General features: G+C 42.0%; 1 protein-coding gene across 2 annotated transcripts in view; it reads left to right on the top strand.

Annotated features, from left to right (window-relative positions):
- The window catches only part of LOC310960729 (adenosine kinase-like), a 108,862-nt gene that overhangs the window by 60,089 nt on the left and 24,634 nt on the right, over positions 1-24,139 (top strand). For both annotated transcript variants that reach the window (XM_083932507.1, XM_083932508.1), the window contains exon 7: positions 17,655-17,825. In XM_083932507.1, coding sequence (XP_083788633.1) covers positions 17,655-17,825 — 171 coding nt within the window. The remainder of the gene's footprint in view (positions 1-17,654; positions 17,826-24,139) is intronic.

The raw sequence follows: 24,139 nt of genomic DNA, 5'->3' as shown, positions 1-24,139 counted from the left end.
TTTGAGGCAAAAAGACTATTTTAAAGTGGACCAGAGGAGGCCGGACTACCAACTATATACCCTATAATTTCCCTTTGACACAAAGCTGGAAATAGCGGTTTTTACTGTGTTTTTAATATAGGACTTGAAGTGCAACAAGTGCCCTGATTCATACTATTTTTTAATATCCACCATGTACACTTCACTCATCCAGTTGCTGGATGTGAAAAGGAAATGCTAGGGTGCTAGGATTTAGAGGTTACTCTGTGTTCCTTTTTCTTTACTTTCTTTTTGGGCTGTTGGACTGTGAGTGATAAAAGGCGTGTCACTGTCAGAGCGTCAGATGGAAGTTAAGGCCACAGAGGGTTGCTCGCATTTTTCCACAGCTAGTGCTTTGGGAGCCTTGTCTGAGGAACAAGCTACACGGCTAAGTTACCGTCGCCACTGACTCCGATAACTTAAGCGAACCTACTTCAGCCTTCTCTCTGGTTTTTGAAAGCAGCCCTTATGTGCGTTTTTTCCTCATTGTCCCCCTCTTCATCTCACTCCAGGTTAGGACTAGTGATAAGAGCCTTAGCTTTAAACCCCTAGCTTAAACCACGTAGTTCGTAACAACAGGGTAACCGGGTCCTGCCACACAGTGAGAATTTAAATCAATCTAAAATGATTGTAATTCAGTGGGAGAGAGTCTCCTTGAACCCTCAACACGATTCGATTATAAAGAGGTTAAACAACTGTAATAATAAATCTGTCAAATTTTTAATAAGATGTGCCATCTTGCATCAGGCATTATAACACTGAGGGGCAGACAAGTGGCCATCAGGGCCACCTGAGAACATTCACTCTGTTCTTTCTGCTAAATTGTCGCTTCCCCTTGGTGTTTTTTTTTTCTTCAGCTGACAAGATAGTAACCTTATCAATCACAGCTGCCTCCCTCTCTCTCCCAAGGACTTGTGTTGATATGTTCTAAGTGCTCTCTCCTTTAGCGGCTTTAATAGGAATATTGCATGCTCATTTGAGCGATGCCTCCCTGTTTCTTAATGAGCTGATAAAGCCCCAATTATGGAGGCAAATCCTGATTTCTGATTTGCATTACCGACTCTTGTTTCACCACACACAGCGGAAATGTACATGATAGAGGTGCTGAGATGTTGGCCTGCCTTCCTAGAGACTTGTGTGTGTGTGTGTGTGTGTGTGTGTGTGTGTGTGTGTGTGTGTGTGTGTGTGTGTGTGTGTGTGTGTGTGTGTGTGTGTGTGTGTGTGTGTGTGTGTGTGTGTGTGTGTGTGTGTGTGTGTGTGTGTGTGTGTGTGTGTGTGTGTGTGTGTGTGTGTGTGTGTGTGTGTGTGTGTGTGTGTGTGTGTGTGTGTGTGTGTGTGTGTGTGTGTGTGTGTGTGTGTGTGTGTGTGTGTGTACACGCGCAGGGACACAGAAGATGGACAGATTAGATTAGATACAGTAGATGCTGCACAGCTCCGGCCGTTTGTGCGTAGAATGTGATTTAGTTGTGAGGTTTGAGACGGGCTGTGGGGCTGCTCTGGGCTCTGTGATGGGTGAGGGGACAGACTGACAGTGACAGTGGGGTGGTAATGGCTCTGAATGAGGAGGAATGGCCCCTGTAAGGCCCCTCTCCCAGTGGCAGAGCAGAGCAGCCCTGTCCAAATACACTGCAAAATGAATTCTTCTCTACACCTGTGTGTTTTTTTCTCTTCACAGAACTAGAAATCAAGGCTATTTATAGCTTCACCGATCTGAGGAGAAATGGTGGAAGAAATAGAAAACGTTTCCCTTAAAGAAATACAGCTTTCACTTTTGTTAAGTGTCAGCAGCTGAAGAAACGCCACAGCCCATCAGATGTTGAGACATCCGGATGTAAAAAGATGAGAGGATGTTGTATCACATTTGCATTTTTTTTTTTTTAACAGGACCCCGAACAGATAGCCAAGAGGGAGACGTGAGTCCGATCAAAGTCGACCTCTGGATGTGTGATCAGAGATGATGACATATCAGTATGAGTGCACTTGCATATGATTTCCCAGGTCTGTTTTCCCACAGCCAAATATTTGCCTGTCTTGCCCTCTGTGCCTCTTTTCGTCTCTGAAACTGAAACATCATGTCTAGAACTTTGGCTGGGGAGCTCTGCAGTTCATGAAAAATGCATTCACTCACTTTTTCTAACTCTTCGCCTCTGATACCCTTGTCATATCATATCCGTGTCATGTCAGTGTGTGTATTAATTATGTAGCGGGCGCAGTTGAGGAGACAATATTGATGCATCTCAACTAGACATCCTATGTATATTACTCACCCGTCATTGGGAAATATAAACAGGACTGCATGGGAAGACGCTTTAATGTTTAGCCTTGTGAGTAAATAATTCTTAGCCGGTGTTTACAAGAAGCATTTTTTTTTCTTTCCTCCTACTTATCTCTCTGGCTCTATTTTATTCTCAGAGTTTCGCTCTATTCATCCGTTTTGGTCACTTTTTCCTGTTCAACTGAGGTGTTTGACCCGGCCATCCCACCTGGGTTTAGCCCCCCTTTTAGTCTGCCACGCTCGCAATCGCTCAAAATATTGTCGGCACCCAGTAGCACTTGTTGGAGGTGTCCCAAATTGCAAAGGTAATTTATTTCTTTGCAAGCAAAATTATGCATGAGTAAGAGGTCGTGTTGTAATATAAAATTGCTCATGCACACATGCCAGATCCTGTGTGGGATTTGTGTTTCTGTTTATGAGTCCTCTCTGTGCTGTAATCTTATGGAACAGTGATAGCACTTGAATATATTCCCTCACCAAATGAATATCAGGAGGCAACATAGTTCTGGATGGTTCCTCTTGAAATACAACGATTTCCCTTCGGTCCTCCATCTGTAACAAATAGTCTTTTAGGATTAAAACCCCTCCAAACCCTTCAGAGATATTAATCTTCTTCCAGGACCTCATTCAAAAGTTGCATTTAAAAGGAAAAAATAGACTTACACACTTGTTAGGTTTAATGCCAAATCGGATATTTGTGTTCCTTGCAGATACAGATTAAATACTTCATGCTATGAAGGCATACTTTTAGTTGGTAACCCTGTCGTTGCCAACAACTGAGTCAACATTGATCGTGTGCGCTTTGTAATGCTGGAATGATTGTTTTACAGTGGGGTGATTGCAGCGGTTTGGCAGGAATAATTGGAAGTTCAAAGCGTTGATCTTTGAGTGTAGCCTGGGGATAGGTTTCTGGTGAAGCTGACACTTCAGATGTATTATGAAGCCATCACGTCTAATTTGCACAGGCCTCTTTTGTAATTTACCCCTAATACAGAGGAACAGTCTCCTGCTCTGAAGCACAATGCACACTCTGCTTGCATTGTTCACGGTCTTTGGAAGAGACACTGAGTGAATGAGTCTTGGAGCTCAAATAACGTGCTGCACTGTTCCTGTCATATTTGTTGCCGTGTAATGGCTCCTGATTTGTAGTTTCCTGCTGCGCATTTTTCGGTTTGGTGCAGAGCAGACAGTGCTGCACGGTAACTGTTTTTCTGTGCATCCAGTCCAAGCAGCTTGTTTACAACTCGCCGTGGAACTGCAACTGCCTGACAGATAAAGGACCTCAAAACGTGCTATAGTCTTTGAGAGGGGGGAGGAAACCTCTTCAGAGGAAGGACCGGGGTTTTCCACATGCCGCCCAGACATTCTCACACATATTGAGTTTGTCTGTGTGCATCTTTGAAGATGCAAATGTGTCAACCACATGTAACCAACCACCCAGCGAGAAGCTGAGATGCTCAACTGCCTTTCTCACGGCTCTTAAATGGCTGCCAGTGATCTTCAGCAGCTCTGCCTGTCTGTGAAGCCTGCAGTTCTTTTTTAACGGACAGATTAGTTTTTTGTGGGCTATTGAATAATTTGTGCACATTTATCACCAAGCGCAAAACGTCAGTTTAACCACATTAAGAGACGGAGGAGAGTTAGGCTGTAAAACTTTATGACTTCTCATGTAACAAACTGTTAGAGTAGATAAGAGTGTAAGCTTTTTTAATGATACAGAAGCCATTAATTGGCTGTTAATGTAAACCAGAAGTTACTAGAGACAGTAAATGGATTTATTACTTAAAGTTTTTAGATCTATTTTATACGACAATGCAGACAGAATGTTTTGAACATGCAGTCGCTCCTTAATCAAGAGAATATTTATTCCTCAAACTTGTCATCCAGCTTTGACGTCTGGCGTAATAAAAAAAGACAGCATATCATAGCTTGGCATACCCTGACAGAAGAGATGTTCGTAAATTATTGATGTTTTCCCTTGCTCTGTCACCTATCATTGCACTATCCTTCCACTCCTGCGTTTTGAAATGCAAGAGTAGTAGTCATGTTACTGGCTCTCATTTCAATATGTGAAGTGAAAGGTCGGGATGATATATTCTGTCCTGCCGCGGTGACAGTGACTTACATGCCACCAGTTCAAGATGGTACACTTTTACGAGGCCCACCCAGCCTGTCGAGCAAACTGATAATGAATCAATCTGTGTGAAACATTTATGGGTGGCCCCCCTCCCCTTCCATGCGTGAGGCCAATTAGAGCATCCTCTGTGGCCCCTGCTGTCTGAGTCAGGGAAGCCCCTTGCATTGTCATATCAATATTCCTCTGTTGATCTCCAGCTGAGGCGAGTCCGGCTGCTCTTTCCACACATGCTAATTTGCATTCGCCAGCGTGTGTGGGAGATGGCATGCTGGCTGCCGCTCCTCCTTGTTCCCAAACCTACTGTTGCCTCCCTCTTTCTGTCTTTTTCTACTTTTTTTTTGAGAGGGAAAGGTTTCTTGATTCCTGGCATGCCAGAGAAGGGTCCTCTGAGGATTACATTGGCTAAGCCCTTATCACTCCAGGAAATTCACTGCCTGCTTAAAAAAGTGGTAGGAGTAGAAAATCAAGGGGAAGTGTTATTCTTTTTAAGTTTCTCCCTATTCCCATGGAAAGTTATTACGGGTTTGAAGAAAAGTCCTTTTTTTGGCACTCAAGTTTTCTCGTAACTGCATTTCATATTTTGCCCTACGTCTTTTTTTTTTTCCAAGCGGCTGGTGGAATTTTAGAAGTGGAAAATGTGAAGGCAGGTGCTTGAGAGAGAGGGAGAGAGGGGAGGTTTAGGGAGGGCTGTGCTCACTGGGAAGCGATGTTAAACATCCAGGGGAAATGTTTGTTATTCTAATGGGATACCACCATGGTAACAGCTTTTAGAGACTCCCTAGGCTTTGTGTGGAGTATATGCACGCTTTCATCAATCTCGCCTAATTTCTTTGGGGATTAGCAAATATAATCAGGCCTTTTCTCTAAGTCGTCACCTGCTTATCGACATGAATATCATGGTGAAATTTAGCAGAACACAGCCCTGTTGGATGTTGGGAAAGCAGTACACGAGCTATTAATATAAATCACGTATCAAAGTTAGTCACTAAATGGATTCAAAAGTCATTAGTATTCCTTTTGTGCTGAATGACATTCCAGACGGAATAGCTTACATTTTGCACATACCTATTCCCTTTTTTCATCCTTGCAACTCGTATTACATCTTCACATTAAACATGTCTCAGACAGAGGTAATGAATTATGTTATTTTCAGATTTAATGCCTTTACAAGGGTTTCAAAGGCAATGGAGTGAACTCATTTACAAGACTTGGGGAGAAAAGGAAACCCCTGCCTGATGAGGAGCCTCCGTGTTTAAAAGGCTCCAATAACTCGTAAGCCCCTCTCAGTTTTATACCTTTTTCTTTCCCTCTGCAGATTTCCTTAAGTGGCTTATGTGAATTGCAATTGCCACATTGAAGCCGGGGAGTATACAGAATACATTTCTTCCCGGCCGTGACCAGCTAACAGCGCGTTGAACTTGTGCATGTGGTGATGGAGGGGTTTCACACACAGCACTGCAGCGCCCGTGGGAGTATAGCCTGACCCAGAGCTAAGCCCCCAGCCGGAACAGCCTTCCATCAAACTCACAACACTGCCCTCTTATCTACTGGCATTTCTGTCTGATACAAACAGCCAAGATGTGATATAGCTGGCTACATGTCATATCTGGCATTGTACTACGCTCTATCTGCTCCCCCCTCTGTGAAATATAATGCTTTTAACTCACCAGCTCTTTGCCTTGGCTATTTTTTCCATCCGTAGCAGAGACAGAGACCAGTGTGTTTGCTCGTCTTGGCCAAAGGCCAAAGGATCTTTCTGATATAATCCCCACCATCGATCAGACTTTGTTTACTCTAACATGGTTTCTCTCCCCTCCAGCAATTAGAAGGCAACCTTCCACCTCCTGCTCCACAGACCAGCTTTATACGTTTATTTTTCCCTTAAGTGGTAATTTTTCATGTTGCGGCTAAGCTCTAAGAAATGTGGTTGTATATTAAGTAATGGATACTCTTCAACCAGACTGACACTTTCAGATACCAGATTTTTGGTAATGTTTCTTTGTCTTTGAAGAGGACAATTTTCTAGTCACCAAATCCTGGCACTTATTGCACTGTACTCTCAGTATATTGTATTATTTAGGGATGATTCACACAGTTCCTTTGTGTTTCATTTAGGCTGCCCCACTTAGAAATCTCAAGCACTTTGAAATTTGAGAAAAATGGATGTGGCTGTAGAAGCTGAGGATGACTCTCCTGTCCGTCTGAGAGGCTCTTGTCATAATAAATCAGGGGGGAGAGTGACTGGTCGGCTGTGGTTTGAGCTAAAGAGATTTGTAATCCACACAGAGAGAACATTTTGATTTTTGATGTGATGAGAGTTATGAGCAATTTAAGCTCATGTTTTTGTGCTGTTTAGTTTCCTGGACTCTGAATGAGTTGTTCATTTGGGTCTGGGTTCATGAAGAAAGACTTTGACTTTGTGGCTCAGATCTGAGATATAGACAGATGTTTTTAAAGCTCCTATATTATGCTAATTTTAAGGTTCATAATTGTATTTGGGGTTTCTATTGGAACATGTTCACCTGCTTTAAGGTTAAAAAAAAAAAAACATTTTTCTCATCAATCAATCAATTATACTTTATTCATCCCCGAGGGGAAATTTGTATATATTCTGTCTGGATATACCTTGATGTCTCTGTAACCTTCCATATCTGTGTACTCTGTACTCGCTGGTATGTTCGCGTCGCAAGTTGGTTCCTTGTTTACTTTTATTTAATTGATAATAACTGTGAGATGTATGCAGTATGTGGAAGCCTCCAGAATTCCCACAATGGAACAAAAAAGTAGTGTCCACAACATAAACACTGAAAATCCCACAATGCCATGCTTCACCTTTAAAAGTTGTGTAAATTACTTTTGCATGGTACTACAACCACCTGTGATGCTGTAAAGTGTCTGACATCTCAATTTATTCCCCACTAGAGTAAAGTGTTTATTATGCAGAGAATAGTGACTGAGTGGAGGATGAACTGAATTTGTCATTTACTTCCACCTGTTTTTATGAGGATTTTTAATTTGTGGAGAAAAAAAAAAGTGGCAATGTCGCGAGAACATTTTCGCACTCTGTTGATGTAGAAAAGTTTGTGCATTGATAAAAGCCAAATGAGAGTGCATTGGAAACAGACATGGCATCTTATAGAAATGGACATTAATTTACATTCTCTTTTGCAGTTTTTCTGGAAATCTTGTCCAGATGTTTGCTACATTTGCATAAAAACTTGATTTAAGACTTTTTAAAGCGGCCGCTCCAAGCTACCCCATTCTGCTCATTCCAACAGAAAACAAACATCAAAAAAGTCAGCAGTTACAAGGACACTTCACCAGCAGAGAAGCAATATTAACCACATTGTGGCTAATAAGTCTTGCAGAATTATCAAAGGCAAGCGGCATGCTAATGCACATAACACATTGCCTCACCCTGTTACTTGTGCTTTTGGCAGACTACCCTGACGCCTACCAGCAGCATCTGAATTTTGGGATTTTTAGTTTTTGTCTGCTAAAGAAAGACTCATATTTTCTGGCTGTGAAAATTTCTCTCAGCCTGAGATGCTATTGTCAAGTGGAAGTAGCTCTTAGTACACTACACTACACTGCTAATGCTACTTTGAGGGAGGAAAATGTCTGTTTAGCCCAGTGGTGGTTAGCAATAACTTCCATAGTAGCTGAGAGACAGAACTTAAGTACAGGAACCGTAGCCAACGTTTTTACTGGTATTATCATGCATTGACTTTAAAAAGATGGAAGTTCCTTCTCTGTCTTTGCCCTTTTTTTTGTATTTCTATCAGCTGTGATTAGCCGTGCATAGGTAGGAAAGTACTCTTCACTCAGCAGAGAATTTCCAAGGCAATTTCAAGTTTTAGCAGAAACTGACCCTTTCTCTTGAATATCAAAATTCCACAGCAACACAAGAGTCTTTATTGAACGTATTCCTGCAGTAAACTTTCTGTTGAGTGCTCTGTTTCCGCTTTTTTTTCACATGTTTACATCATCTGTGTGCACTCGATCTTTCTCCCTCTTGGCCCGAATAAGAAAACAAAGTCAATCAGAGTGGACTCGCAGCATCATCACAACACCAGCAGGATAAAAACATGTGGAATGAATCAACAAGCTCTAAAGTGCCCTCGCCTTGATGCTATTTCAAACAGTTGTCATTTTATAGAGCTGTGTGTAATTTTTTGCATAATTCCACGGTGCATTGGCTTGGTTTGATTTGACTTAGGACATTCACTTTCAAGGAAATTGGACTTAGGGTATGGAAGTTCACACTTCCTGCCTCCTGGCAATTGATTTTTCTGAGCTTGATTTTAGAGCTGTTGCAAGACCAGCGATGAGTCTTAGCACCATGTTGTGTCACTGAGGTCCAGAGATACTCCAACTGTAATGTGATTGTGATTCATGGTTATTTAAAGTTAGCAGGTACAAATTTAAAGGGAAATGTAGTGGATTAGTTGACAGAAAAACACAGTCATCAATCATTTTCTAGTCATTTGTCAAGGTAAAATGTTTTCAGCTTCTCCAGTGTGAAATGTCCTGCTTTTTGCTTTTTTATATGATTTGTAAACGAAATATGTTTGCTTTGTTTTGATTAAAATTATCGGTAAGTTGTCTTATTTATTCAACCTGGAAAGCCTCGTTGAGATTAAAAACCTCTTTATTAAGAGTGACACAAAATATATTATGAGATCAGAATTAAAGGGGCACTCCACCAATTTCAACCATAAAAGTAAGTTTACTTATAGTGTGGAAAACTCAGTCTGTGAAAACAGTTTAATTTGTAATGTCTTCTGTGACTCTGTAGAGGTTATTTAAAGGCTAAAAAGAAAAAAATCACCCTTGATGAGGTAATCAGGTGTTATTTTCTCAGCTTGGGTTCGGAGACTAAGTGAGAAGCTCATGTTGTGAGTGCAATGCTAAATCGATCGAATAAATGACCTTTATAAATAGTTATCAGCCTCTTAGATATGAGTTAGAAGGGACCTTTTACATCTACTAATAGGTTCAGAAGGCTGTTACCATCTATTAGCTTTGTCAGGACCCTTTGTCGGCATTTTTTGATGCTCTGAGAGTCCCGTTGTAAATTCAACATTACTTTAAGTTTAGGCAACAAAACTTCTAGGTTGGGTTTAGGAAAATGTCTTGGTCTGGGTTAAAATACTTATGGTGATAGCTGCTGGTGTTTGCTTGGTGGTCATGATAGCAGTTTCAGTTAGATGATTTTTTGTAATGGGCATGATTAATTAAAAGTCATTTTTCTGCCACGTGTTCTCCTATTTTGCTGGTGCTGGGCGCACACAGTCATAAGTTATTATTAGATTGAATTTAAACAGCCCTGTGTCCTCAGCTCTGAGCAGTGGGCACTGAGCTCCTGCATTGAGTTTGACAGCCTTCACACAATATTGAGCAAGGGCGCTCCCTTAGCTTCTCATGCTGGTTAAATGTAATATGGCAGATGGATAGTATTTGCAGGGAGAGCGGGGGTCTCACCCTCCCTCTCACTTTTTTTTTTCGCCGTCTCTTGCCAGTACCTCAGACATTTCAAGGGGGAGAAATATGTATCAAATTAACTCTAAGCAACAGGGCCTCCGAGCTCCCTGCCCTTGTCTTTTCAGCAATCAGAGCTTTGTTATTTTAGTCTTTCAACCAAAACCAAACTGGATTCAATGGCTTCAGCAATTACCTGTAATTTTCCAACCTGGTGCGCTAGCTTTCACCGGTGCAACCGTGAACAGTGAAAGATTGTCTCCTCGGTTCCTCATTTTAGTGTTCAAGTTAAGTGCAGTAATTCATTTACATCCACGGAGTGGCACATTTGGAAATGTTCACTTCCCAGCTACAGGAATGGCTGCAGAGATATGGTTCCTGTCTGCACACAACCTCAGAGTCACGGAAACTAGAAACCCCTCTGCCGTGTCGACACTCCGACACTGAACCTCTGCTTTATACATCTGACCCATATATTAATACGTCCTTTCAAGCCAGTTCAGAAGAGACAACTCTGAAGCCTGACATCTGTTTTCACATTGCAGACTTTCATCCCATTTTTCCATTGACCCCCACAAACTCCATTCCCTATCCTGTTTTCAAATCATGTAAGAAACTACAGGAGCTCAACTTGACTCCATAAGTGTATGTGTGTGTGTGTGTTTTTTTCTTGTGTGAGTCGAAGTGATGTTTCCCCTTCAGAGGAACTAAAGGAGAGAGAACTGCTCGCACTAAAATGTTAATTAAGTGCAGTGTGGCAGACAAGGACACTTGAGAGTGTGTGCATTAGCAAATTTTAACTCCCTGCAAACCAAACAGTTTGTTCTTGGCTAATCTCCCAATGATGGAGGCAAGAACAACAATAGTAACCAGAGAGAGTAGAAATATAGACTGGCTTTAGAATATGAAGAGGGAAAGAGAAGCATGGTTTTTCATTTCCAGCATAACACAGTTTTAGGAGAAGAAAGCATTTCTTCTGGCATCGCTTTCTTCGTTTCATCTCCACACAGAGGTAACATATGGTATCTGTAAGGGAGAGTCAGTTTGTGCTATGTGGTGAATTATTTTGTGGATTAGTATTGGCATTTAAATGCTCTTGGCTTTAAATCTAGTCTGTTTTAGATCTTAAGTACATTCCTTGGCATCCCGCTCTCCTGCTCAGGCTGGCCTCTTCCCCTAGCCAACACATTTTTGAAACTGTAGAGCCTAACAGGAGAGCAAAAGGCAGCCATTTGAAAAGACCCTGAAGCTGATCTCGAATTACTTTTAGGGAGATACCACTCAAATCAAAACCAATTCAGCCAATGTTGTGATGCCAACAAAACCTTAACCTCAAGTTGGGGTTGAAACCTTTTTAATGTTTTTTCCCCCCCATGCAAGTAGTTTCCTCCATTGCTTTAACAGAGTGGAGGCGTCTGAGGTTGATGTAATTACGGTCTCTGATGGTTGTACAAATTGCAGGCTGGTAGTTTGACACACGCTCCCCTCGAGTGCTTTGTGGTTGGCTCTAATGTCTGTTTTTATCCACGCTCATTAAGACGACCTTGGCCAGGTATGTTTGGTTATCGACGCGACCTTCTTGCTGCATCTCTATATTTCACGTGCACCACAAGAGACCTTCACGACTTCAGGGAAAAATATCCGCTAGCTTGAAATATTTAAACCAGAAAAAAATGTTTAAGAAATAAAGACGGCAGCAGTAAGTAAGTAAGTGATGTCTTTGCCCAGTTGTTAAATCCAGAATTCGTGGCACATTTATGTTGCCCTAGAGATCCTGGCGGACATGATAGCCCCTTTTCCTCATATCCAAGCGGTCTTTAAAAGCACAGCCCTCCCTTCTGTTTCCAGTGCAGTTGGCCTCCCTCCAGCTCCCTCACAAGAAGTGGATGAATTCCTAGATGTCTGATAAGCTTCACCAGAACATGATTCTTAATGGAAGAGAGAAGAAGAAGAGGCAGATGCTATCAGCGCAGTTGAATTGCCTTGCAGTCAGATCAAACATCCCAAAAGTGCAGGGAATGCTGAATCATGTCTTGAGGTTGTTACAGATTTATCGTCTCTGTTGCTTTAATTGAACTTGTTTCTAATTGAAACCAACTGGTCGTTTTGATGCAAACAAAACATCATTAGCATTGGGAAAATCTCAGTTGCTTTGTAGCTTTTTACCCCCTCATTTTCCTTTTGAAATGAAAAGCCTTAAATGAGCTCTTTTCATCCCTGTCTTTTTTTTTTCCTCCATTCAAGGCGATTGTGACACCATTCATCACTTACCTCTGTTTGTTTGTCCTCTTTCTTTCTTCTGTTTATCGAGCCGGAGACTGACACAGATTCCCCCACCCATCATCGTGTGTGAAGGTCTTGTTTGTCCCTCTGTGTTTGTGTGTAAAACAGCAGGACCTTCAGGATCAGGGAGTAAAATGTATCTCGCAACACTGGCGTAGCGTGCCAGAGGTGTCTTGATGGAGATGGAGTCATACTGAGCTAATGAAGCTCCAAACCTCAGCTATCGATCCACCTCGCAATGGTGCTTTACAGAGATAACTGAGGAGGAGAGCAGCGTGTGGCCTCACGTGCGCTCTGATCTGTGTGACATCTAATTCTGTGTAATGAACCCTGTGCACCAGAGAGCATGATGGGGGGCTGTCTATGGTAATGACAGGGGTAGCATGGCCTGGGCGGTTTTTGAAAAGCTTTGAAATACTCCTGTTTAGCTCACAGGGCTTTCTTGACAGCAAGGAATATGTCACTAGAACAAACGCCTGTATTGCCATTTCTCTACTTTTAGTTACTTTCCACTGCTCTCTTCAAGCACCACCATCATGTTTGTGCGTCCTAGCAGAGGGATCCTTCTTCTGTTGCTCTTGCCATTTTTATCCTGATGGATGTTTTTATGTAGTAAAAGCTTTTCCTTACCTGAATTTAAGGTACAGTCATGTAAGCCCTCCCTGCAGGATGTGACATCACAACTCCAAAAGGGTAAAAGATAAATATTCAGCAGCAAGGTCACAGACGAGTAGTGTGACATTGTAGTAAATAGGGTGAAGGCACACAACTAGAAGTGTGTGTTTTCATCAGCCAACCAAGACCAAGAGTTGAACAAAGCTGAACTATAACCCATGAGTCTGCACCAAAACAGGGAACACATCCATGAATTCTTTTGTTAGACTTTTCTTTGACCAGCTAACACTGACATATTACAACAATATAAAATGGTTATGACAATAATGTCCTATTGGCACATCCAGCAGAAATGGAGCAACAGTAATATTTACTTTGACAGTGTTGTGCAAGTTCACACTTAATAAGAGCAAGCTCAAAGTTAAAGGCACAGGTTAAATAGATTTTTTTTAATGAGCTGCTTCCAGCTATTCTTTTTTTAGTGGAAACTCCTTCTGGATGCATCAACTCGAAGTGTTTCTTGAAATTGGTTGCCAGTGTGGCTGACATTCAGACTTGTTTTTTTAGACCTGGCAGGCACAATTTGCATAAAAATATGAGACTTTTACATTGGAATCTCTACTGATTTGTTGATATAACTCCTTTAAATTTGCATATCAATTGGCTTTAGCAGTACCAGAAGCTGCATCTGAGTTGCCAGTTGCACTAGCACCAGCATGTTGCGTCAAAGTCTGTTCCCCCCGATGAAAAGTGTGCCTCTCCTGTTAAAAGGTGTAGCGCCCACCTCCGTGGTTAGGGTTAGGGATAATGTTTGGCTCAGATTTAGCCGAGGGGGGAAAACCCATATCGGCAGGAAAACAGTCTTTGACACAACACCGGCATGCTGGGTGCCATAAAACATAGTGTGTGAGCACCGTTCTCTGTCATGAGAGTGAATGGAGATCACATTCAATGGTCGCAAACAGATACTTCAGTTCATCGTTCACATAAAAACGTGAGCCTGTTCAATGAACACCGCTCTTTTAGCACATTCACAGACGGCACTTTAGTATTGTTTTCTGGCTACTTGAATGGAAGTCCTATATTCACTTTCCCTTTGAATATTGGTTTGGTCTCCGCAGGTCCCAAGGGAAATATCTGGCTCTTTAGTTTTAGATATTATTTTAATATTCAAGTATGTTCACCAGTTTGTCAACTTTGTCAGGCTGCCGTTTGGTGCTGGGCAGGTAATGTAGAGTTGGATTATAAGAGCTTACTGAAAACAGCTGCCTCCTCCGTCTGAAATCAACTCTGATGAGAGAACAAAACAGTAAAGGTTTGTGCTGTACAACCAAACAATGAGATCAAAGATGCTAAAAAGCTGCATAGAGCTGAGGTGATTATTCTCTGTGGATTAATCGATACAAGCAACCCTCCTTACAAAGCATTTCATCAACTTTTCATATAAAGTATTGATAAGAGCAGCTTTAAGGATAGACGGTGTTTAAATGGTAAAGCCCTTGTGATTTCTGGCTGTATAAATAAACCGGACTAAGATCTGGGGATTTGATCAAATTTAGTATGATTGCAATGGCCATAATTACTCTTTTCACTGAAGTAGGGATTGTTTAAATTCCCTCCATCATTCCTGAGTAATAGGAAGTGTCAAACAAACCTTCATGACACAGTGCTTTGAACACTCCCCCTTATTCCTGCAGAATTAAAATAGGCCTAGGGAAAAAAAAGAGCTTTTACTTTTCCATGACCACCTCTGCTGCTGGTACAAATGAAAATGCCCTTCCCAAAATAGATCATTTTTACCCTTCAGATGTCCACTTTTATTTTAAGCCCGGTGACACCATGCCATCCATCACACCCAGCTTTTCAGATGTGAGCAGCCCCGGGGAAAACACTGATACAATGCAGGGGAAAGTGTGATAGCGTGCTGCTGCTGTGTAGTTAGGACCTCTATGGTTAGATTACCACTAATTTCATCTCAGAGTAGCATTTAGACATTTTCTTTGTGTGAGTAAAGTGGAAGTCATTCCTTCTTTTAGGGTAAACATTGAAAATGGATGCCCTGCCTTTCCAACTCTTCCCTCAAATTACCACTTGACACGGCCAAACATCGCTCCGCATTATTGTCTGCCAGGAAAATGCATTTCTAAATGCTTTATTGAATGTTTTGGCTGGGTGGAAATTGTACGAAGTGTACCCAGCGCTTTGATCATCTTGACCTGGAAATGTGATAGTCACCCCACTTCACAGGGCTCTCTGACACCTGGGAAACTGGATCTGGTATTCTTGATACATGATCTGCACCGCAGCACTAAAGACTTAACTTCTCCTGTTTCGTAGTCGGGCAGAGACTACTGATGGGAACTGGAATTTCACATGGCTCAGACCGAGGCTTTTTTTCCCACAAGCCACTGGAGTCACAGCATTTAGAGCCTGGTGGAAAAAACTGCCTGTATGATTTTTATGAACAAGATTCCTGCAGAATTACTTTAACTTCAAACATACATATTCACACAATGTTTTTTTATATGTAGATTTATTTCAGATGAAGGGAATTTTGACAGAAATTGTGAAGCTTCGTATAAATGTCTGTACTTCAGATTCTTTGAGTTATCAATTAGATGTTTGTCATTGTTGTTATTCAGCATTTTTGATGTGGATATTTGTTTGTGGGTCAGTTTCCACGATGTTCCGCAGAGTTTTGTAGCGAAGGTGGGCCTAACATCATAAGCGGTTTTCTCATATGAACTCAAAATGATTTCTGATTAATCAGGTCCAGACATTGTCCGAAGTTTTCCTTTCACACATGTAGCCTGCAGCATGAGATTGTCCGTGTCAGATGTGTTTGCACTTATTGGAAATACTTAGTTTAGTTAAGGAGAGGGACGGCGCCTGGGTAGATGTGCCGGAAGCAGGATTTGAAGCCTATTACATTGCGGTGAAGTAGCCATTAAGTAATTTGATCATAAACAACTGTGTCTCTTGCCGTTCCTTGAATTTGTCTGATGATTTTAGCGGTGGCTCTTACCAACAACAGCTCATCGTGTCTGCAGTTGAACATTTTCATTGGTATCTTCCTTCTTTGACACCCTCAGATGTTAGTTTCCTTCCGGTTTTGAGCAAGCTGCATAATAGAAATGTCATCACCACCACCACTCGCTCACTGTGAATTCACACACAAATGTTTCGCACTAGAGAGCTGGCAGGGTAAAGTCTGTTGTCCGACATCCGATCCAACTGATTTGGACATTTGCGTTGTCTGGTAATGTCTAGATAAGATAAGTTTATTATGTAATTTTATAATGCATTTTTTTCTTGGTTTATTTGAACATTTAAAAAACATTTGCACTGTAAATGCATTGCATCACATTAAAATGGACTTGCTGAAATAAGTATATCTTTTAGTTTTACTTGGATATGATTTCTTCAGAAATAAGTTAGAGTATTGCAGTTCTGAGTTCTGAGTTATTTAATGTGAAGGCACTGGCAGTGGTAGTGAGGCTGGAAGTAAATTACATAGAGCCAGTGTGTGATTAGAGAAGCTGTGGCATGGCTTTTAAAGTTCACCACCCCTCAGGATATTTGATCAAGCTGCCGGCCTTTGATCAGTGTTAGCATTACGGTAGCCATGACAGTTTATTTTCAACTACCAAAAAAAGACCGTTTGTGTCAGAAAACAATCTCCCCTTCCTCTGACACGTTGGCACGGCGCTAAAGAAAAACGTCAGGGTCAGTGATGGGCCATTAGCCCAGAGTGAGTTCCTTTTGTGCTCTCAGATCCATTGAAAACACCTTTTTAGTCTTCAACAGATGGTACCATGACATAGCAATCACAGGCGCTGACCTGGGCCTGCACTTAAAGACATTTTTCAAAACCGCAAAGGGACAAGAATTTCTTCTCAGAGAGTGAAAGACATCATGGATGTATAATAAAGAATTCACCTGTTTAGCATGGCTGTATTGAAATACCTTGTACATTTGATTGACTACACAGTCACCCTTTATTAGTCTGTATTATACCCTTTTCTTTTTCATGGAGGTCGCTCCTCCGTTTCTGCAAATGTCATAGTGCTTTAATGAGAACCGCACTGTAACTCACAATGGAAGCTTTTCAGCCAGATTAAATGTATCACTGTGCTGAAACTTTCCTTTCCTCTCTCCCCCCTCTGCCCCTATTGTGACACAGTGGTTTTACAGAGCAGCTTGTTGCTGAAAAACAAGGTTAAGAAGATCAGTATCAAAGGAGGAGTGTTTTTGTGTGGCTTGCAGGAGAGTCTCGCTTCAGGTTTCCACCTGAAACACAAAGGTGTTTTCTTACCTGATTTGTATTCATTCACACAATGAGTGGACCTGCCTCTCTTGTTTCCAAGTAAGGAGAGTCCAGACGAGACTTTTGTTCGCCCTATCATCGGATACGTGCATGTTGCTTCCTCCAGTACGAGCCTTGGAGCCCAGCCACAGGCTTTGTCCTGGATGGATTTTTTCCTGCCCTTTTTCCTCTTCTTTGTTGCTCTGTTTATGCTCTAAGAAACCATTTCAGATAAATGTTTGAGCACTACCACTGTTTCCTTTCTTTCTCTTTCTCTTTGCTCCTGTGTTATTTCAATAATACCAAGTCATGTCACCCTAAAATTGCCTTGTCAGGATCCAAAACCCACAAATTGTCAGTTTAAAGTGTTTAAATCCATAGGAGCCTGTATTTCGATCCAGTCTGGCCCATGATGTGCTGTCAAAACACAGATCATTCTGCCTGTACAGGGACACTGTACAGCTGAATTGTTTGATCCAGTTGAGGTCAGTCAAACCACTGAAAACATCATGTAAGTAAATATTATTCTTGTTTTTCAGGGTTTTTTCCTGACTGTGTCCCCGGAGTCTATCCTGAAGGTGGCGAAGCACGCTTCAGATAACAACAAAATCTTCTGCATGAACCTCTCCGCACCATTCATCAGCCAGTTCTTTAAAGAGCCCTTGATGAAGGTCATGCCTTACGTCGACATCTTGTTTGGCAACGAGACGGTAAGTGAAACGAGACATGTGCTCAAGCCTTTTTTAGGAGAGATATTTAAGCCTGCTTATATTTATCTCCACAAAGGAGGTTATATTTTTAGTTGTGTTCATCTGTTGTATTTTTTGGTTATTTAGTATCTCAAAAACCTGTGTGGTTGAATGTTTGACTGAAATCTCAAAACCCCAAATGTTTTCACGCTAACTTAGATGAAGGACTTGGTAAACTAGCATTCAATTTAAAGCTAATTAAATTTAATGCTAGCTTGCTCATACGTTCAGCCTCTCAAAGGTGCTAGCTTGGCTGTCAACTCAAGGACATTACACTACATTACAGTACTTCATATTGGAATGAGCCTGAAACATTTTGAAATGTGCTCATACCTAATTTTCCAAACATTTGTGGACCAAAGTCTATTAGATTTAAATTGAAATAAGCATTGAACAACTAAAGGCAGCACTATTGAAAGCTGGTGAATTTAAATGACTAAATGGTTATCTGTCAGGGCATTTTGTGACCAAAATTTGAGTTTGCGACTGAATTTTACATCTATTCGCACATGCGCAACCAGATGTCTGCCATATCAATATGTAAGAGGCTAAACAGCAACGAAGTCACGGATAAGATAAGAAGAATTTGTAAGCAGTGTAAGATATAGTGCCGCCAGCAACGTAACACAAACAAGTAACACGTGAGCTCCCGTAGCTAGTCACAGTCTCAGGACCTGACGGACCCGAAGTCTCCATATGTGATGAGCTGCCGACAGACGGTCTCTAGGGGGGTTATAGTTTACCTCCGTGACTACCGTAGGCCACTCCACCGCTAACACAAGTACAATGCAAAGACATCTACAGCACCACCACAGCTGCTCTGCTAAAATCTACCGCCTGTAAAGAAAATACTGACATAGTCAAAAAGTATCATTGCTTCTCGTTCTCTTGGACTCAATATCGTGTATCGTCTCGTCACACCCCTTATTCTGAATGTATGGTATATTTTTGTAATAAATCATGACAGTGATGTGCTGTCGGTTTACCTTCTATGTTGCAATTTCAAAAGAGCACAATAAAAATGTGACACTGAATTTGAAACAGCACATTGTAATTTCTGCATCTATTATTGATATACGGTGTGTGCCCCGAAAATTTCTGGTTGCGCCCCGAAAATTTTCCGTTGGGGGCCACAGTGCACCTAGTGAAAAAAGTTAGTCTGTAGCCCTGCTTTGTGTGTTCTGAACTTTAGCCCTAACCCTAATATTCCCAGTTAAGATTAAACTTCTCTTACAAAAAAACCCCATTAAACCTGCCTTAGGCTTGATCCGATTGGTGATCAGATCACATTTTGACAATTGCAGTGACACAGAGCTGGTTTAAATTGTTTTGAAGTTTCCCTTTACTTTCGGCACTAAGATGTAAAATCTGTAGAATCTGCACCCTGCTGTGCATTTAGAAATGTTTCTGGTGGAGCAGCATGTCCGCCCGCTGAGCACCCTTAATCAACAAGAGTGGCGAATGAATCTTGCATCTATTTTCTATGGATCTGACACCACACAGCACTATTCTCCATTTGCCTGCTAACCCAAAACTTTGCTCCGGGCTCCACAAGAGTAGTTAATGTCTAAGGGATAATTTGGATTGGGATATTAAAGATAAGGTAATTATGTTAAACAGAACATGATGCTGTGATATTATCGGAGCAAGCACAGACAGTTGTTTGAATAGAGGAGACATTGTTATTCAATTTCAGATAACATTTTCACACCTTTTTATAAATGTTTATTCAGGTAACTTTAACTGCATTGGTTGCAGAAAGTTAAAGGTTTGATTCTTGCAAAGCTCCGTCAGAAACTGAGCCATGCCGCTGCCCCCTAGCGATCGTATCGTCAATCGGCCATCTTGAGTAGGTACAATTGGACCGTATGAAAAATTTAAAGATCGCCCAACCCGTACTTGCCTGATGGAGTTTAAATACTTCTGTTTGAAAATCTTCCATTATTTATTCAACAAACTCAAAGGATTGTGCAGTCCTGTTCTGAGGTATGTGCTCTCTGAGCGCTTCATAGTTTATATCCTCTTACTTTGTATAAAGCAAAAATCTAAATGTCACATCCACTGTTTCATTCCACATATTGCTCTCCTTTCTCTTCAGAGCCCATTTAACTTCTCACTCATCACTGCCCCATAAAGAGATGAATAAGAATTAGCCTGGTAATCATTCATCTCAATCGCGTCACCATTTCATGCCGGTTGATCCATTGATTTTTCTCGCTTCTGTGGAAGTGAGTAGCTGGATGGAGGTCAAGCTGTGGTCACAGATCGTGGTGCTGCTGGGAAGTATCCTCTAACATGCCAGCTGAGGTTGACTCGGGAGGCACCGCCTGGACAAACTGCACCTTCGGGGGAGAAGGGCAGTGGATGATCACTGGACTGAACTCGCCTCCCCGCTGCTAAAGCTACTAAACAGAGCTCTGTCTTCAGGTTAGAGCCGGGGTCCGCAGAGCAGGACAGAACTAGAAGAAACTGCGAAGCATTTCAGGATTTATTGCTGTTGCTGACTTCAGCTTTTTTCCACTTTTCTATCCTGTCCCAACACAAGACCTCCCTTTTACATATGCACATCTCTCTCGCTCTCTAATTGCTGTGAGGAACGATTCTGTCTCCTTAACCACGGTGTACATTTTGCAAGCGTTATGTATTTTCGGGTGGGTCGTACTATAACTGTTTGCTTAAGACGTTTGCTCACACCTTCAGTCATTACAATTTAATGACTCCAGATAATTGCGATGTATGTTTGTTGAAGGAGATTATCTTTTGGAGGCTCTGTTGTGGCTTGCTTTCCGGAATTGAACCTGACTAAACCGCCAAAATAAGAGATTCATTGGGAAACAGAGCAAATATTCACCGCCCAGCTGCCTCAAGCAGTGAGGTCTTCCAGGGTCTATGCAGGACTAATGTCTGTCCAGAGTGTTTTGACTCCTTTTGGCCTTCCTCTGTGTTGGCTGCTGGGAGGAGGGAGCAGGGAATGACTGCTCATACAGTCAAGCCCTAGACCTCCCATTGTGCACAAGCCAGACAAGGTTGGCGGTCATGCAGTGGTGCATGGTGAGTGACAGGCAACAGAGCTGCCTCGCCCACGCTAGCCCCCTCCAGCCCCCCCTGGCCGTCATCTCACCCCAACTTCCACCCCCCAAAGTGATGGATCAGCCTCAACCCGTGATGCTTTCATAACAAGTCAGTGACAGTCAGGATCATGCAGACTGACTCCTATAGCCTTGCAGAACATGCCATAAGGGAAGGCTAATGTGTCTGCCTGCCTCTGACTTCCTCTCCCACTCTCACTGAGTCACGATTCAGAGTTACACACACTTGGTGAAATATGTTAAAAGCATCTGTAAGATCTTGTGTTTTTGAAAGTGAATGATAATAATTTAGTAGAAGATTTAAGTTGTTGTTGAGCGCTGCATTATTTGTAATGTTTGGGATATTATTTCAGTCGGATCACAACTCCCTTTTGATCGTTGGAAATTCCCCAAAAAATCATGCAACACCACAAAAAATGTCAATAGCCTTATGTTTCTCCCCTTGTTTTAGCCTGCTTCTGATGTTGAAATGTGTCTGCGTTTCTGAGTGAGCCTACCCTTGGTACTTCTGCTGTAACTCGATCCTGCTGGTACTTGTTTGAAACCTGGCATCAGCAGGCCTTGCCTGGCCTATCGGCAGCCTCGTCCTTATATAACAGTCTCCCATCCATCCTGTAATTACTGCCTTTTTGGGGCATAGTGTAGTGTCTGTTCCTTCACTGGTGGGGGGGTGGAGAGGCCGCGACGGCATTTCTGCACTGCTAGGGCCTGAGTCAGTGTCGACAGAGGCACATAGGCATCAGACGCTACTCCACTTAATTGGCAAACATGTCGTGTGATAACCAGGGAACAGCACAGGCCTAATTGAGTCCTCCTGTGCTGTCCTCCTCTGACTACCTGACATGGAACCCAGGGCATTACATTTCCCTCCATTTAATGGCTGCAGTTAATTAGGCCCGAATGAGGGAATCATTACCGCTGGAAAAACCACATGCCAGTGGATTCGTCGATAAAATTAGCCACAATTTGCTTTTGCTATTTGAGCATAAGAGATAAACCACACAATGGGGGGGAAGGATTGCACCATTACTGGCGGATTTGTATCGTGGAATTTTAGACATATCATAGACAAATGGAACGATTAATCAAAACTGAATTAATCACCCTGACTGATGTTTTTTTTAAAGCCAGGATTCATGGCTTTCTCAATTTAGATCGTTTTATGTGCTCGGGCTCTTTTTTTTTTTTATCTGCGCAAATGGTTTAAAAATATGCTTCCTTAATAAAACGGTACAGCAGATGAGGAGCTTAGGTTTTTTTTTTCCCCACAGCCAATACCCAACAAGCTCCTCACTCCCCTGCCATTAACATTATATACCACCCCCATACACGAGCTCTTCATGCCTTCTATTGCCGTCCAATGCGTTCTACAGCTCCAAACTCAGAGGGAGCTTATTTTTATGGGTCCCAGCCCCGTCTTCCAAACGAGAGACAGCCATTGTAATTGAATACTCAATAGGTGAGCCATTTAACAAAAGTGGAAATGGCATTCGGCTATGTATTAATGTGCTTTGCTGAGGCAAAAGGAGCCATCATCATTTCAATGTTCAAGCTGTTTTGAAAGAGCATTTAGCCTGCCATCTCTCCGGGCCATGAGAGCAAAATGACACGGATTTCTTCCTCCTCTGTACTCTGTGTGAATGTTCCTCGCCTAATATTTTGTATGGTTATCTCGCTTATTTTCCCATCCATCCCTCAGCACCTCTCCCTGATCTAGGTGGAGGGATACAAGCAGCTCTACAGAAGGTTATTGTCATGAAAAACCCCTCAGGCGTTTTGGCTCTCAGCCCTATTTTTCTCCATCTGCATGCAGTGTGTGTTGGGTAGTGGGGGCTCTAATGATTTTTCCAGGACAGGCTGAAGTGGGTGTACAAGTATATATATGTGTCTGTGTGGATAGAGGGAAAAAAAAACGCAGGCAGAGGAGATACATGTGCAATATAGCGTCATTTCTTAACATCTCTCCAGATTCATCATTTGGCTTTGTTTGTTTGATAGACTGCTTAGAAGCCTTATCTCTGTAGCAAGGCCCGTGGCTGTTTATCGCCTCGGTGACGTGAGCGGGACCGTGGTAGTGCGTGCTCTCCGCTGTCAGTTTGTGTGGGTGATGGCAAGTTCACTAAAGGCCCCTTAGGGTATGAGGGGTGTTCTCACAAAAGAAAAAAAGAATAGGAGAAAGAATTTCCCCTTGACGGCTCACCCACAGCAGACCCAAGATGTGCTTCTCAACAGTAGCTTGAGGAAAATATCCCGTCTCACTGCCTAAAACAAAGAGATGTGAGAGCCAGATTAGCGTATTACCGAAACAGCTTTCCTTTTAGGCTCTACTCTCTCTCCTCCTGTCAGAGCTGTCTGCAGAGAACCGAGTAGAACATGAGACATTAACCTCCATGTGTTTATTCACAAGGCCCCACAGGCCAACTGGGAGGATGAACACAGAACCATCTCCAAAGCTGGTGAAGCGGAACAATCACAATGTGTCATTGGAGGAAGAGACATGAAGTATTAGCTGCTGCTCTCCTTTGTGTCTTTCACAACTTAATTTTAATTGAATGTGCTATTTCTGGGGTGAGTCACATGCCTTCCGCTCAGCGCCAGAGTACACTGACCTTCAGTGTGACGTACAGTCAGTGAGTTGTATGATGAGTCATAGCGCACATTAGCTGGGAAAGGTTGCCAAATGCAAAAGCTGCCTTGTTTTATTTATTTTACTTTAATTTTTTTTGCTGAATACAAGATCAGTAGTTCCCAATATCGGGAGCAGGAACCCCCGCAGATGCAAGATGCTGACTTATTCATTTATTGAATTTATTCCAGGCATGTTATAATTTAAATACAAGAACATTTTATTTGCCTGACCAGCAGATTTTGTGGTCAGTCATAACTTTGACTGTGTTTATTTTGCAATTTCTAAACAGCGTAATATCTATATAGTATGTCAAGCCAGTTTTAATTTACTCATTTCCATTGCGATCACCTCCAGAATTCTCAACCGCAAAGAAAACAACTTTAATTATTTCTATTTTCATGATATTTATATGAGCAAAATGAACAGTTTGGGGCCTAATACTGACCCCTGAGGGGTTTATTCATGCTCACCTATCAATACAAATTGTTTTTCTTTTCATTTCTCTCTCTCTAATCTCTCATTAGATGCTCTACAGTACTTTAACTCATACACGTGTA

Source organism: Echiichthys vipera (genome assembly GCF_963691815.1).
Source record: "Echiichthys vipera genome assembly, chromosome: 18".
Lineage (NCBI taxonomy): Eukaryota > Metazoa > Chordata > Actinopteri > Perciformes > Trachinidae > Echiichthys > Echiichthys vipera.
Note: the sequence above shows the minus strand (reverse complement) of the source record. Positions and strands in the feature narration are given on the sequence as shown.